Source organism: Saccopteryx leptura, chromosome 2 (assembly GCF_036850995.1).
Source record: "Saccopteryx leptura isolate mSacLep1 chromosome 2, mSacLep1_pri_phased_curated, whole genome shotgun sequence".
Classification (NCBI taxonomy): domain Eukaryota; kingdom Metazoa; phylum Chordata; class Mammalia; order Chiroptera; family Emballonuridae; genus Saccopteryx; species Saccopteryx leptura.
In genome coordinates, this window is record NC_089504.1 from 28,457,837 (window position 1) to 28,475,514 (window position 17,678).

The window sequence follows — 17,678 nt, forward strand, 5'->3', positions numbered from 1 at the left end:
ACATTTATCTCAGTAAACAATTGTTATAGCCTCCAGAATGTTTAACTACTACAATTTTTCAAATGCCTATAATATTCAGTTATTTATTCTTTAGCTCAATATCACTTATAACTCACCTAAGAGGCTGTGTTTCCATCATTACACTCTAAACATTACAGATGAAAAAAATATATAAGTAATACTTCTAAGGCCTTATGAGCAATCACTGGCAAATTTAGAAATAAAATTCTTTACTTCTGGGCTTCTTCTGTGTTATTTATTTCTAATAATTACAATCAGACAGGTATTCAATAAGCTCCTGGACAAAAGATGTATGTTCCATAGCTATCTCAAAGACAGCATGTTTAAAAAATAAAACAAAAACCCCAAACATTTCTATTACCCACTCTCCCAATCTGCTCTGCTTCCCCCCATGCATTTTCGATCCTGCTTAATGGCTCCACCATCCATACAATCCCCAAGGTGAAATACGGAACTCATCCTTTCTCTTCTTCAGCTACTGTCCCCCCACACCATTCAGACATTCAAGATACCGAGTCCTGACACTCAGACCTGACGAGGTTGTCTCAGACCTTCATGATCTCTTACTGAGTCCAATAAACTACTCTCCCAAAGGGTTTCTCATCTCCATCCTGCACACAACCTTCAAAACAGTCTTCTTAAAATAGGAATTCGTTGTAGTAAAACCCTGTGCTTGGGATAAACTCCAAACTTTGGCTTCAAGGCCCTCCTTATAAGCATGCCTCTATCTAAAACTCCAGTCTCATCTTAACTAACCACTGTCAATTGTTGCTATTTAACGAGCTTCCAAGCTTTTACACATGCTGTTCCCTCTGCATGGGCTGTGTCCTTTCCTACCTGGTATGTGAGTGTGTGCTCAACTTTGACAAGTATTCCTACAAACTACTCAAGCTTCACCTCCTCTGACTCATCCAAACAAAGCTATATACAGCTTAGCTCTACGATAAGCTCAGCATATTATTTCATAACTTGTTGGTTTTATATATCATTTCTATTTTAGAATGGGAGCTCTTTGGGAACCGGGACCTTATACCTTCAAAATAATCTAAAACCCATATTTTGTGGCACAAAGCCACATGTGGAATAAAATAGGCATCCTAATTTTAAAAAAAGAAAAAAATATCTATTTTAAATCCGATATTTTGGTGTTTCATATTATGTAAAATGTCCATATGCTTTTCATGATTCACTACAAAATATACTGTCTAAAACAAGATTTCTCGACCTTGGCAATTCGTTGTTGTAGGGAGACGTGCTGTGCACCAAAGGAATGGTAGAAGCATCCCTGGTCTCTGCCCACTTGATGCCAGTAGCCACCCCGTGATTCCTCACCCAGTGTGACAACCAAATATGTCCTAACATTGTCAAATGTCCCAGGGTGAGGATGCAAAATCACACTTACTTGCAAACCACTGGTATAAAACACCAAGTTATGTAAAACAAAAATACAAAACAAAAAGTTGCTTAAGTCAGAGGCTCATGTTTCTTGCTTTAAAATTCTGTTTGATGTGCTATCACAGTAATACTTGCAGGGTTGCCTAAAATTAAGAGCAAAAGATTTCTTTAAAACCATGATTTTGAAAATTATAGTTAATAAAAAACAAAACCTCTCAATGCAGGAGTTTTCATTATGAAAAATAAATTGCGTTGCCATTGCGAAGTTCAGTCAATTTAACTCCTTTCTCTAACTAGGAAAGCAAGACAATTTCAAATTTCTAATTCTAGTAACAAATGAAAAGTATAGACATCTTTGCAACTCCCAAGAAGCACTCATGAACCAGCTGGTGGTGTGACATCATGTCAGACACTATTGGCACATACTAGGCACAAAATAAATATTTGCTGAGTGAATTAATTTTGGACATCTATGTTCAAGACTTCTACTAGGTATGGTGGAGGACAAAGAGAAATCCAGCTGTCTACTATAATGCAAGTTCCTTAAATATGAGGACAGTACCTTGACTTTGTCTCTTTGGCACATACTTAATGAGTGCCAATTAATTATTTATAGAATGAGGAATTAGTTCAAACTGTATTGTCAAATGTAAGAATTTTTCCCACATATATATGTGTATATATGTGTATATATATGTGTGTGTATAAATGTGTATATATATATATATACACTTTTTTTTTTTATTTGTGACAGAGACAGAGAGAGGGACAGATAGGGACGGACAGACAGGAAGGGAGATGAGAAGCATCAATTCTTCGTTGTGGCTCCTTAGTTGTTCATTGATTGCTTTCTCATATGTGCCTTGACCGGAGGCTACAGCAGAGCGAGTGACCCCTTGCTCAAGCCAGTGACCTTGGGCTCAAGCTGGTGAGCTTTGCTCAAACCAGATGAGCTGGCGCTCAAGCTGGCAACCTCTGGGTTTTGAACCTGGGTCCTCCACATCCCAGTCCGACTCTCTATCCACTGCGCCACTGCCTGGGGAAGAATTTTCCCCACTTTTTAACAATCAAATTTTCCTCACCAGTCTCTGACTTGGAGGCAATTGGTTGCTAGGGTTGATCATTTCATTCATTATAAATTATATCAAGTCCAATCTTTTGATTCACTGCACCAAAAAAGAATCCATACTAACTCTGTGGTTGTTATTACTGACTAGATAATAATAATCAAAACTCTTGTTAAGATTCTCAAATTTTATCCAAACAGATCACATAATCCATTAAGGTTTTCAATGGCAAAACAACGATCGCTGAGGAAACGCCAAGATGCATGGTTCTAACTCAATTTGAACTTGGGCCAAATGGCAGGTCACAAAGCTCTCTAAATTTACACAAACTATAGTACAAAGAAAGAGCACTCTTAAGTGGGAGTGCTTTTTTTTTTTTACAAGCTATAAGTGGAAAAATACAAGCAAAAAGAAAATTAAATTTCTGCCCACTTACTACTATGTTACAGAAAACAAAATATGTATTATAAAATAGCTTGACAGGAATAATGCAAAAGTTAATAAGGAACTCCATGTAAAATAGCACCCACTGAGAACATGCTGTCAGCCCCTGTCACAAGTTATTCTCATTTCTAAACTGCTGTTTAGAATTTAGATCACAAGCGGAAAGAACAAAATGGCATGCGGAGCATCTGGCACGGCGCATGCACAGAGCAGGTACCAACAAATGGTACGCGGAAACAAAACGCAGGGCTTAAGTTTGACTGAGCTACTCAGACTTAGATGCCCATACTGAACAATGGGGCAGTGGAGTCAAGTGAAGGGTGGCCTACTGGCCAGAGAGGGTGGTCAGGCCAGAATCAGAGAAGGCAGAAAGGAGGGGGAGACCAGCCTGAGCAGGCATTATCTTCCCGGCCCTACTCCACCTGTCTCGGCTTGGCTGGGTGGAGACGGAAATCTCACGTAAAGCTGGAGTTAGCAGCGGAGAGGTAAGGATTCTTTTCCCTCCGACAATGTACATATTATTTGAGTTTTCAGCAATAATGATAATAAAGAGGACAGAAACCTGTTCAACGGAAATTGGAGGAAAGGAAATTTGATGGAATTCACGCTGGGCTGAAAATAAGAACTCGGACGGGAGCTCGCGGCAGCCAGTTTCCGATTCTCCGCAGGGAATGAGGTAGGAAAAAGGGAGACCAGAGGGCTTCAAAGAAAAAACGGTCTGAATAATCACTTGGAGAGTATGCGCAGCAGAGATGAATGAATAAATAAGATGAATTATTGAAGAGATGAATAAAAAGAACTGATCTCACAGCCATTCTGGTTACACAGAAGCTAAAACAATTTACCTGCTGGTGGCCACTCACATGGATACATATTGAGCAAAGGATACAGCTCATGGAGAGAGTGAGAAATTATTAAGTGGCAACAGAGATGAAGAGCGAAATTCAGTTCATCGTTCCTTCAAAAAAAACACTTAAGACTAGCTACTATGTGAAGCCCTAGACTAGGGCTGAAATATTCTGAGATGGATGGAGTCTAATCTAGCCCACAGGAAACTCACCCACTACTGCAGGAAAATGATAAACAAAGAAGTTTAATGCTGAATCCTTGTGGTTATTTGGCAACTTTAATTTTTTAAAAGCAATTTTTAAATTGTTTTATTCCCTAGCATCATATAGTTATGGTATTTGTGTCATATGTCAATTATAAATCATGACAAAATATACGTTTGTACACCTACCACCCAACTCGTGTACAAAAACTTATACTTTTATATTCATCTAAATTCCTCTGCTTGCCTTTCTAAGCATCCCGACATAACCAATCTAAACTGCAGCTATTTCTTCCAGTCTTTCTATTCTAGTTAAACAGACTACTATATAGAACGGTCCACACACTTAAGTTACTTAACAGAATGGTCCACACATTTAAGTGTCAAAGAAAATAACTCTTCTTTCTTGTCCAAAAAAACCCAAAGAGTTGAGGAAATATTTTATTTGTCTAATGAATGCATTTCCGTGTGTGTGTGTGTGTGTGTGTGTGTGTGTGTGTGTGTGTGACTGAGAGAGAGAGACAGAGAGAGGAATAAATAGGGACAGACAGGCAGGAAGGGAGAGAGAAGAGAAGCATCAATTCTTCGTTGCAGCTCCTTAGTCTCCTTAGTTGTTCAATGATTGCTTTCTCATATGTGCCTTGACCGGCGGACTATAGCAGAGCAAGTGACCCCTTGCTCAAGCCAGCAATGTTGGGCTCAAGCCAGAGACCTTAGGTTCAAGCCAGCGACCATGGGGTCATGTCTATGATCCCATGATGAAGCCAGCAACCCTGCACTCAAGCTGGATGAACCCGCAAAACCTCAGGGTCTCAAACCTGGGTCATCCACATCCCAGTTCGATGCTCTATCCACTGCACCACTGCCTGGTCAGGCATGAGTGCATTTCTTACTACAGGAACCAATAGTTTTCCTTTATAAAAATGTTAAATAATTTGTAAGGTAATAGTTCACATGAATAGATGGTTTTAAGTACTAAAAAGTACTTTCAAATATTGTCATGGAAACTTAGGACTTATTTTTTCATTCTGGTAAGAAAAGCATTATTTTACCTTGCATTTTGAAATAAGGTTTAAAATTATCATTGAAAAGCTTACTATCAGTCTTTTTCATGAATGTTTTAATTGTGGTAAAATACACATGACAAATATTTACCATCTTAACCATGTTATAATGTACAGTTCAGTAGCACTATGTACGTTCACACTGCTGTCTTAACCATGTTATAATGTACAGTTCAGTAGCACTATGTACGTTCACACTGCTGTGAAACCATCACCACCATCCATCTCCAAAATTCTTCATATCTTGTAAAATTTAAACTCTTTATTCATACACAACAACTTCTCATTCCTCTCTCCCGATAGCCCGGGCTGCCACCATTCTACTTTCTGTCTCTATAAACTTGACCATTATAAGTACCTCATGTATGGGGAATCATACAGTACTTGTCCTTTTATAACTGGCTTTTTCCACTAACATCATATCCTCAAAGTTCATCCATATTGTAACATGTGTCAAAATATCCTTTCCCCCCCCAAAAAAAAAAATCGTGGTAAAAACATGCAACACTAATCATCAGAGAAATGCAAATTAAAACCACAATGAGATATCACCTCACATCAGTCAGAATGGTGGTCACTAACAATTCAACACACAATAAGTGCTGGCGAGGATGTGGAGAAAAGGGAACCCTCCTGCATTGCTGGTGGGAATGCAGACTGGTGCAGCCTCTGTGGAAAACAGTATTGCGTTTCCTCAAAAAATTAAAAATGGAACTGCCTTTAATCCCAGCTATCCCACTTCTAGGAATATATCCTAAGAACACCAAATCACTGATTCATAAGAAGAAATGCAGCCCCATGTTTATTGCAGCATGTTTACAATAGCCAAGATCTGGAAACAGCCCAAGTGTCCATCAGTGGACAAGTGGATTAAAAAGCTGTGGTACAAATATACAATGGAATACTAAGCAGCTGTGAAAAAGGGAATCTTACCTTTTGTGATGGCATGGATGGACCTGGAGACTATTATGCTAAGTGAAATAAGCCAGGCAGAGAAAGGCAAATATCATATGATCTCACTTATCTGTGGAATCTAATAAACAAAGTGAACTGAGGTACGGAATAGAGGCAGAGGCGGGGTCACAGGGAGCAGAGGGACAGCTGTCAGAGGGAAGGAGGATGAGGGGATGGGATCAGAGAAGGTGAAGGGATTAGTGAAATTATATATACATAACACAGAGATATGATAACAGGACAGGAAATCTCAGAGGGAAGCAGGGGAGGGAGTTAGGTGGAGGGGGGCATGGGGGTATAATGGGAGACACAGGGTGAGGGTGTTATATTGAGTGGAACACTTGAATCCATGTTAACACATTAAATTAAAATTAATAAAAATTAAAAAAAAAACAAAATGGATTGTCTTAACCACTTTTAAGCGTATAGTATAGTATAGTAGTGTTAACTATCTGCACACTGTGCAACAGATCTCTAGAATTTTTCCATTTTGCAAAACTGAAACTTTATACCCACTGAACATCATCTTCCCATCTCCCCATCTCCTCAGCCCCTGGCAACCACCATTCTCCTTTCCAAGAGATTGACTATTTTAAATACCTCATATATGTAGAGTCATGCAATTTTTGTGATTGGTTTATATATATATATTACCTAGCATAATGTCCTTAAGGTTCATGCATGTTGTAGCATGTAACAAGATTTCCTTATTTTTTTAAAGCTGACTAGTATTCCATTGTAAGTATATACATATTTTCTTTATCTATTCATTCATCACTGGACATTTAGACTGCTCCTAACTCTTGACAGAATAATGCTGCAATAGAAAGAAGCCTGCAAATATATCTTCAAAATCCTCTTGTCAATTCTTTTGGATATACACCAAAAACAACATTTCTGGATCATTTAGTAATTTTTTTTAAAGAATTCTATTTTTCAGAGAAGTTTTAGTTTTACAGTAAAATTGAGAGGAAGATGCAGAGATTTTTTCCCATATACCTCCTGCGTTGCCTCCTGTCACCATCCCCCACCAGAATGGTACATTTGATACAACTGATGAACCAATACTGACACACCATAACCACCCAAAGTTTATAGTTTACCTCAGGGTTCACTCTTGGTGTTGTATATTTTATGGGCATGGCCCAATGTATCCATCATTAGAGTATTTTCACTGACCAAAAAATCCTCTGCGTTAACACTATTTTTAATTTTTTGAGGAACCCCATACTGTTTTTCCATAGTTGATGCACCATTTTGCATTCCTACTGATACTATTCAAATTTCTTTAGATCCTCATGAACACTTGTTATTTTCTGTATTGTGGGTTTTTGTTGTTGTTGTTTCTGATAATAGACACCCTATTGGGTGTGAGGTGGCATCTCACTGTGGTTTTGATTTGCATTTCCCTTGTGATTAGTGATGTTCAGCATCTTTTCAGGTCCTTATTATTCACCATTTGTATATATTCTTCAGAGAAATGTCCATCTAAGTCCTTGCCCATTTTAAAATTAGGTTATTTTTTGTTGTTGCTGCTGACTTGTAGGGCTTCTTTATATATTCTGGATATTAACCACTTATTTGGATATTACCCTTTATAAGATTTGCAAATATTTTCTCCCATGGGTTGTCTTGCCACTCTGTTGTATCATTTGATGCACAGAGGTTTGGTTTCCTTTTAAAGGCTTTACTTATTGACTTCTAGAGAAAGGAGGGAGAGAGAAAGAGAAAGTCAGGAGAGAGGAGAGGGAAACATCAACTCATAGTTACTTCTCATATGTGCCTTGACGGGGTACACCCGGGGTTTCGAACTAGCGACCTCAGCATTCCAGGCTGACATTCCATCCACTGCACCACCACAGGTCAGGCAGGTACACAGAAGTTTTAAATTTTGATCTAGTTCAAATGATCTATTTTTTCTTTTGCTGCCTGTGCTTTTGTTTCATATAAGACATGATTGCCAAATCCAATGTCATGAAGCTTTGTTCTCTGTTTTTATCTAAGAGCTTTATAGTGGCTCATGCATTTGGGCTCTTGCATGGACTTTTAACAATTCTCTCTTATAGATATGGAAATTTCCCATTCAAACCTAAATTATCTCTTAAAGATATTTCTCTCTGAAATTAATGATTGAGATCTATTTATTTGAGGTCAAAGAGCCTGTGTATCTTCTAATAGAAATACAGCTGTAACAATATGTAGACACAGATAACAATAAAAATTACATGTTCTTTCCAAATCTATTTGCACCTCAAATAATGGAAAAATAAAAGGGGAAAAAATGATGCAAAAAGCACAGAAGAATTCTCTCAGTAACAAATGCAATACTGAAATTAAATCTTACTAGGTCCAATTTTATGTTACCAACCCAAAGAACAATGTAGATTATTTTGAGAAATTCAGAAACTTCAACTTTGGGTTGTTATTAAAATTTTAAATAGGTATTTAGGCCCCTATACCAAAAGCTTCCTCTATATTATAATTTTACAGTTTTTCTATATGCTTTTTAAAATTATTATCTTCTCCATCTTCCATTGCTGGGCTTCTTGATATTGCCATTATCATGACTTTTTAAATACCTAATCTGTTGACTCATTTTGCAAACAGCTGCCTCAAAAGCTTTTGCGTACGCCTGTAGCTTGGTACCAATTTAAGAAATCTGTTTTCTGAATAATGTTTATTCATGAATATGCTTGAACACCTACTTTGTGCAAGGCACTGTGGGAAATACAAGGCTGCGAAACTCACCAGAAGTGTCTTCTTAAAAGGGCCTTAATAGGCTATACTCAGTGTCATATCACTAGAAGGATACTGGCCTGGAGACAGAGCAGGCCAGCAGGGCGGCACGGGCGTTTCTTCCCTATGGGCCAACACAGCAGGGAACACAGCCAACAAGGAACTAGCTCTCTTCCGACCTTCCAGACCACATATCAGATTCCAGGGCTCATGACACATATCCAGCAGGGTTCAAGAGAACATGTGAGAAGATCATCCAACTCTATATCATAGCCTTAAATGCCAGGGTAAGCCATAGAGACTTTCATTGTATTATTTTTATCACTGATTTCTGAGCAAGGGATTAACATGACTGAAGCTCTAGGAATATTAATACGGCAACAGTAAGAAAGCGAGAAGCAGAGAGAGACTGGAGGCAGGAAGACTATTACATTCCATGGTGAAATAATATTATGACAGTAGTATCCAACACCTTTCTTTTTTTAGCAACGTACTACTCGCCCAGGCACTGTTCTTACTATTCTTCATGTATTAACTCCTCATAGCAGCACTATGAGGTGGTTTAGGTACATGCAATATCCCTATTTCTCAGATGGGGAAACTTAGGCATGGTGAGATCAAGTAACTTGCCCAAGATCTCACAGCTATTAAGTGGAAGGACCAATACTGAACCCAGATAATCAAGCTTGAGAGCTCATACTCCTAAACCACTCAATGACACCATGTCCCAGAGTATACTGTATACTAGAAAGCCCGGCGGTCATACAAAATGACCGCTGTTCTAGATATTATAAATTGTAATTAAAATGATTTGTGCAAAGGTGTCTGCTAATTCAAACTGAATTACCCAGGGCAGGCGGCGAGGACGCCCCTTTGCTTAGTGCCCCACGGGGTTTCCCCCTTCTACTTGCTTAATTGCTTAAAGTAGAGTGCAATGAAGGAAACCACTGGCGGTACATTTCTTAAGAGCCACCGCTAGCTCAATAAATAAAGGTGATTTAAATATGTTTTAATCCTTTTTGCGTTTCGGTCAGCATTACTCTGTCGTTTTTTTGCATTTCTCTCCTGCCTTTGTTCAAGGGACTCATTTTGTCGAGACAGGCTTTTTTGTCTTGCATCTGAGGCAAGCCTTGTTTCTCTATGCTCATCAGTCTCATTTTGCCGAGAAAGACGCATTTGCTCTGCGACTGAAGCAAGCCTTATCTTTCTCTGCTCAGTGGTTTCTTTTTGTCGAGAAAGCCATTTTTGTGCAGCTTTAGCTCCTTTTCTCTCCTCTTCAGTGCTGTATTTTCTAGGAGGCATTCTTAAAAGAAATTATGTTAAGACGTAGTTTTTATGTAAAACAGATGATTGTCAATGCAAACAAATGTTCACCTTCCCCCTGACACGCTCAATTTGCGTTCAGTCTTAAATTGTTTCAAAAGCAGATGTTTGCCAATGCAAACAAATGTTCACCTTCCCCCTGACCTGCTCAATTTGCGTTCAGCCGTGGCAACTTCATCCCATTGGCTAGTACAGTTACGCAAGCAACCAATAAGCTATCGGCGACAAACAGACACTTAAGCCGCATATAATAAAGATGCTCACATTATCTGCGATTTTAGAAAAACCCTCAAAGAACAAGGTATCCGTCCCTAAAAAACCTGATAATGGCAAAGCTGACAGTTATGGTATCAGGCTCAGCACCTCAACACATCTGAGGATATTATGTGGGAATAGAAAATGACATCTTGGTCTTGGCTGGTGGCTCAGTAGCTAGAGCATTGGCCCAGCATTTGGATGTCCTGGGCTTGATTCCCGGTCAGGGCACACAGAAGAAACAACCATCTGCTTCTCTCCCTTTTCTCCTTCTTCCCCTCTTTCCCTCCCACAGCCACTGGCTCAATAGGTTCATGTGTGGCCCCAGGCACTGAGGATAGCTCGGCTGATCTGAGCACAGGCCTCAGGGACTAAATATAGCTTGGTACTTGAGCACAGGCCCCAGATGGGTTTGCTGGGTGGATCCTGGCTGGGGCACATGTGAGAGTCTGTCACACTATCTCTTCTTTTGCGGAAGGAGGGAAGGAAGGAAGGAAGGAAGGAAGGAAGGAAGGAAGGAAGGAAGGAAGGAAGGAAGGAAGGAAGGAAGGAAGGAAGGAAAGAAGGAAGGAAGGAAGGAAGGAAAGAAATAAGGATGGAAAGAAAAAAGGAAAGAAAAAAAGAAGGAAGGAAGGAAGGAAGGAAGGAAGGAAGGAAGGAAGGGAGGGAGGGAGGGAGGGAGGGAGGGAGGGAGGGAGGGAAGGAGGGGAGAAAAGTAAGAAAATGACATCTTAAAGAGCAGTTGATATCTCTCCATTAAGTGCCCACCAAATGTCCAGTATTCCTCACCCATCATCTCATTTAATCCCTACAACAACCTATTAGAGGGGCATTATTTTAAATCTACAGTCTATCAGATGAAGAAATCTAGGCTCAGAGAGGCTACAACTTCTGTCCTTCATAACAGAGCCAGTCAGTTAACAGAAGCAGAATTAGAATCCAGCGCCAAGTGAATGCCATGCTCTTCCCACTATCTAATGCTGAGGGCATTTAGCGGTGGCAGGAATACTGCCATTCCAAAGTGTTTCTACCTTCAGACAGCTAGCAGCCCCACCCGAATGACTACCGCCATGCTAGGATATGTATAGTTATATCCTGAGGCTGCTTCTCCACCCAGCTAGAAGTTATATCTGAGTCAAACCCTTGTGCTAAGACACTAACCTGTGCATTTGGGCAGGACTGAGGCAGCTCTGAGGTTTCCTACACACAAAATACAAATGTGAAACTTCATGGAAGTTCAAAAGCACAGGCTTTGGGGGCTATCAGTATGTGGCCTCCCGCAAAAAAGAGGTTAAAAAATTCTCTGATGGGATGTTAGGTCAGTCATATGCAGCTAAGAACATCACCTAGAGGTCGGAAACCCAAGAGAACAAAGCCTAGTTCAGGAAATTGACTATGCTTGTTTTCTGAACTAACTCCCATGTTTAACCACAGACCTCAAATATTCCTTCTTAGAAAAATGGTTAAGACATAACACAAAATTTAAAAGGCAAAACACAAAATTATATACACCGTATCACTGAAAAATGGTGGAACTTTAGTTTTTACTTCATTATTGTTTTCTGTGAATCTTTCTAATTTCCTGTAATAGACATTTATTACATTGTTATCCAGGGGTAAAAATAAATGTACTAGTCGAAATACTTTTAATTTAATACTTAGAAAGAAACACCCCTCCATACCCAATTTTACCTGGAGTAGTCTAGTAATTCCCAAATACTCAAACAGGATACATCAAAATCACCTTAGACATTTGTTAAAAACACAAATTTCCAGAGTCCAAAGACCTACTCAGTCAGAATTTTTCTGGGTGGGGCCCAGCAATCTGGAGTTTTAACAAGCTCCCTAGGTGACTATAACAATGTTTTTTAATCATGGAAGTCCAAAAGTACTTTCAGTTCTCTTTTCTTTTTAAGGCTCTTTTGATCCTTTTTTTAATACCAGGGCAAATTTACATTAGAATGCAAACATACATATTTAACAGTGAGAATAACTGACTGGGTGTAGACTCAGATGAACTCAAGTCTTACCATTTATCTCTGCAAACTTCTGAACATCACTCAGGGTTTTCAGTTCTTGTGTCGGACATGCTGCTACACACAGTGCTTCCGACTTGATCTTCCGGTTAATCAAGTCCAGATTGCATGGATCCAAAAAGAATACATACCTAAAGCATGGAGAAAAATACTGAGAGACTATTTCACAAAACACATTCTGGTTCACTGCAAATCGAACTCAGCCTAAAAGCAAAAAACATCTATTCCATCTTCCTTCACGAATTTAATCATAGATGCTTGAGCATTTTGCAAATCTAATTGCAGATAGATTTTTAAAAGAATAGTTGCTTATAAATATACTGATAAAATCAGGGATGAAGGAATTATGGGAGGCATATTTTTCATGATCAATTTTTCTAATATTTAAATTTTTGTTATTTTTGTATTTTGTAATTAGAAATAATCTATTTTAGTTTTTAAAATAATTGATTTTAGTTTTTATTTTTTTGTCAAACTTGTACTAAAAACTTACTGGAATATCCCAATACTGCTATAGAACATGAATTGTAGTTTATATGTATGTAATCTTTAGTTAATGAATATAGAATCATGTATAAAATGTCTAATTATAAAACAACATGTAAAACTTTAGCTAGTGAATACATGAACATAAAAATGCCTTATAAAATTAAATTATAAAGTTGAATGAAGACCAGAGGGAAATATACCAACTTTTTAACTACAGTCATCTCTGGGTATTAGAATAAAGTAATTTTAATTTTCTTTACTTTTTAGACTTTCCATTGCCTAGAAAGAATGAAAATTACTTTTAAATTAATAAGTATAATAGACATTATTTATTAAAATGGTCCATTTCATATAATCCAAATAATCCACAAATTGCAAATTACCCCTTTTGTATACTGCATATTTATATTTTAGAAAAAGGAAGATCAGTTAGAAACTACATTAAAAGGTTTTTTTTAATGTTATCAAGTAAAAGAAGTGAAAAATATTGCAGATGTTACTACCATTTGCTCAAAAAGAAAGTAAGAGCCAAACTTTGTTAACTGAGATCGGCAAAGTCTAATACTACTGGCTCAAGCGAGGAGGCACAAGCAGCAGTGTTCTCATGCATGACAACAGCTAAAGAGCCCCCAACCCTGGGCTCAACGCTGCTGGCTCCACGGATAGTTCCATAAAATCATGCTTCTGCCAATAGTCTTTCTCATACTGTTAAAACTCTGTTGCTATACAGACTATGACCCAAATCAGGAAATATAACAAAATGTAAGAATTAGGTGAGAAAACTAAAAAGCAAAAATATAGAGTCAATTTAAACCTATATAATTTTATTAAGCAATGTTACCCCCAATAAATTTAAATAAAAAATATAAAGTCAATACATGTGTGGGGACAGACAATATAAAGGGATACTAGAAAAAAATTAAATTAAAGAAAAGGACATGTGTGTATATGAGGGGGGGGGGGGGACAGAGAGGCCTTGGCAGGTGTAGTAAGTATCACTTAACATCACATCCTTCAGTGAAGCAGGGGTCCGGGAACTCAGGATGAAATGCAGATATAAGCTACAAACCACCAAACTAAAAAGCAAATAACTTTTTTGTACCCCTGTTAGTGACTCCAATACCATTAATGCTCTACATAGATAAAAGGCAAGAAAAGAAGCGAGGCAGAAAGATGTGGTCTGGAAGTGGGATTCATGGACTGCTCCTGTGGCTGATGACAAGAAACCAGCGCACAGAGAAAACTTTTTGGCAACCCTTGTGAGGACACAATCATTGCCCTTCGAACTCTCCCTGCATCTGTCTCATACATCTTATTCTGCATGCCCATGCCTGGGACCTTGTTTAATGAACCACACAAAGCCAGCCCCTGGCCAGAGAACACTCAGATCCTTGAGGAAGGTGTCATAAAACCTTTGAATTATTTACCACCACCACCAATAATAATCTACAATCAACAATAAAAATAAAAATAATGGTAGCCAACATTTATCAAGTACTTACTATGCACCAGACACTATATTAACCCCTCCCTTTTTTTGCCTGAAGCCTTTCATTTATTTTTAAATTGAATTTGTTGGTAGACAATTTTAAACAATATCCTCAGGAAATACACTCACATACATAAATCATTACACTCAAAACCATCACATATCTCCACCGTCTAAGAACACAGTCAACTCCTTACACATTTCACATGTTCAAAGTCACATTCATGTAACACATGTGTGCACACACACAATGTTTTAAATAATTTATAGGCATTAGATTCCGATTATATTAACACTGATTGGATGTTTGGGTGCCAGAAACTGACACACATTACTTTATTTGATCCTCACAATAACTTGATGAGACAGAAGCCATCACCATCCCGTAGAAGATAAAACTGAGACCTGGAGGGAGGAAGTACACCAGCCCCTAAAGCTAACAGGTGCCAAAGCACAAATTCAAATCAAGTCTTTCAGATTATGGGTTTCATTCTGCATCTAATCTACTCTATTCTCAAAATATTTCCTGCAAACACAATTAATAACTTTAACTGTTCTGTGTTAACTTTGCTATTGTTTCCAGCATTCTAAAGTTTATCCAATTCATGGTAACATGTTTTTAAGTAGTTATATTTTAACTAATTAGTATTTAACTAAGTATTTCAGAGTAAGAAAAGTGCTTGTATCAAACAAAGTTATGATTCATTAAAACCACATTTTCTTGCGTTTTGATCTGAAATGCCCTTACTCAGGCAAGAAAATCCTTACATTCAGTTTTCACTTCAAACAAAATGATGTGGGAATTTAATTTTTGTGGAATTAAACCAATACCCAACTCTCAAATATGCATTACATTGGCAGACCAGATTATTATAACTAACAAATCTACAGATGAGTGTTTCCCAACTGAGAGGGTGACAGTCACCAGGTGAGAGGCTATGAAACATTCTAGAAATGTCCCTTAAGACTCCCAGCCTACCTCACTCTGCCAGCAGGCAAACAGCCAGGAGAGGGATGGGGCATATGAATTCTGAAAATGCATCTCAGGTCGCTCTTCTTATACACCTTGGCCCCAATACCCCCTCTTTTCAGGGTAGGGACCCACTGTCATAGATAACCCATAAACCTAAGTTAAAAGTACATTTTCATTGCATCTTCATCAAATAAATAGATCTCACTAGCCCCATTAATAAATTAAAAAACAACTTTGTTAAAGTTTCACATCCCTTAGGAGTTGGAATGAATAAAATACCAAAAGTGGGAATTAAGGAAGACAAGCAACAAGAAAAAACACTCCAGAAACTAAGCACCTAGATGCCCGCAGGCACTGGGATATACAACCCGCACACAGCATGATCACATGACATTGAGAAGACCATACCTGCAAAGAGAATTGCAAAACAAAACAGCCTAAGCAAGCTTTGATCTCAAAACATTAAGGGGAATGAAGAAAATGCTTGGACTAAACTATCAAGCAAACATTATACAGCAGGGGCCGGGAACCTATGGCTCGCGAGCCAGATGTGGCTCTTTTGTTGGCTGCATCTGGCTCGCAGACAAATCTTTAATAAAAAAAATAATAACGTTAAAAATATAAAACATTCTCATGTATTACAATCCACTCATTTCCTACCGCTCATGTTCATGGTTGCGGATGGCTGGAGCCAATCACAGCTGTCCTCCGGGACAACACCAAATTTTTATTGGATAATGTGTAACATACACGGGTCATTGTATGGCTCTCATGGAATTACATTTTAAAATATGTGGCATTCATGGCTCTCTCAGCCAAAAAGGTTCCCGACTCCTGTTATACAGGATGGCAGTTAAGGTACATGAATATATATTGCAGTCAGAATAATAAAGAAAAGACAGAAAAAATAAAATAAAATAAAATAAGAAAACAAACAAGAAAAGGAAAAAACAAAGAAATAACATACTATAGTTGAGGTGGTTTCTGGGAATTATTGAAGGGGAGAAAAAAGTAAATTCATCTTAAATTGAAATTCCTGAAATGCAATGACAAGTTATTCCCAAAAAGGCAGGAAAGGAGAGATATCTAAATAAAATGTTTATCTATGAAGTGGACTCCAAGGGACAAATACACCAAAGATGAAAACAGGGCAATGAGACAACAAAAGCTCAGGACATGGGACAAGAGGCACAGGAAGGGTGACCTTTACAGCGGTGCTCAGAGCAAGAAGATAACACTGAATAATCTGATGCAGATAAAGACGCTAGAGAAGGTTCAAGACTAGAAACTAGTTTGAACTTCTAGGTTGCTTTCTATTTCTTCATGGAATATAAAGCAAGGTAAAGAAAAGCAAGATTTACCAAGAATTTACTCTGGGCCAAAAAGCATCTTAGCCACTATCCTTATACATCCTAATCTTTTTTTTTTTCTTTTTTCTTTCTTTTTTTTTCTTTCTTTTCTGAAGCTGGAAACGGGGAGAGACAGTCAGTCAGACTCCCGCATGCGCCCGACCGGGATCCACCTGGCATGCCCACCAGGGGCGACGCTCTGCCCACCAGGGGGTGATGCTCTGCCCCTCCGGGGGGTCGCTCTGCGGCAACCAGAGCCACTCTAGCGCCTGGGGCAGAGGCCAAGGAGCCATCCCCAGCGCCCGGGCCATCTTTTTGCTCCAATGGAGCCTTGGCTGCGGGAGGGGAAGAGAGAGACAGAGAGGAAGGAGGGGGTGGGGTGGAGAAGCAAATGGGCGCTTCTCCTATGTGCCCTGGCCGGGAATCGAACCCGGGTCCCCCCGCACGCCAGGCCGACGCTCTACCGCTGAGCCAACCAGCCAGGGCCTAATCTTTTATTTTTATTTTTTAAAATTTATTTGACCCAAACTGACAACATGCCGGAAGCAAGATTTCCAATGGCCCAAAACATCCTAATTCAACCAGAAGGAGCCAAGACTTACAAATTGGGCAACTGACTTGAACCCTAAGGAGACTCACTCCCTTTCCACCACAAGCCATGCCAATTCAAACTGGAAAGTGAGAATAAAATGCCGTGGAAAGTCAGTTATAGACCTATCAAGCCAGCTGATTAAATTGAGTCAATCCTCTAGGACTCCAGAGTAGGTGAAGCCCTTCCTGGACATACAGGGCTGTTCTCTCTGTGGGATGAGGACTAAATAGGATGGATAGGAAAACCTTATTCATTCAATAAACAATACAAAGTGTTTATGAGGAGCCCACTCCTGGGCAAGGACCTGGGAATATAAAATTCATAAAGAATGCAGTTCTTGAATGTAGGTAACTCACAGTCCAGAGAAGAAGAGACAAAAGTACAGAGTTGCCTGACCAGGCGGTGGTGCAGCGGATAGAGTGTCGGACTGGGACACGGAG

At 38.9% G+C, this 17,678-nt stretch overlaps 1 protein-coding gene across 3 annotated transcripts in view; it reads right to left on the bottom strand.

Annotated features, from left to right (window-relative positions):
* The window catches only part of SLC44A1 (solute carrier family 44 member 1), a 196,056-nt gene that overhangs the window by 90,342 nt on the left and 88,036 nt on the right, over positions 1-17,678 (bottom strand). For all 3 annotated transcript variants that reach the window (XM_066367521.1, XM_066367520.1, XM_066367519.1), the window contains exon 4: positions 12,341-12,477. In XM_066367521.1, the coding sequence (XP_066223618.1) occupies positions 12,341-12,477 (137 nt within the window). The remainder of the gene's footprint in view (positions 1-12,340; positions 12,478-17,678) is intronic.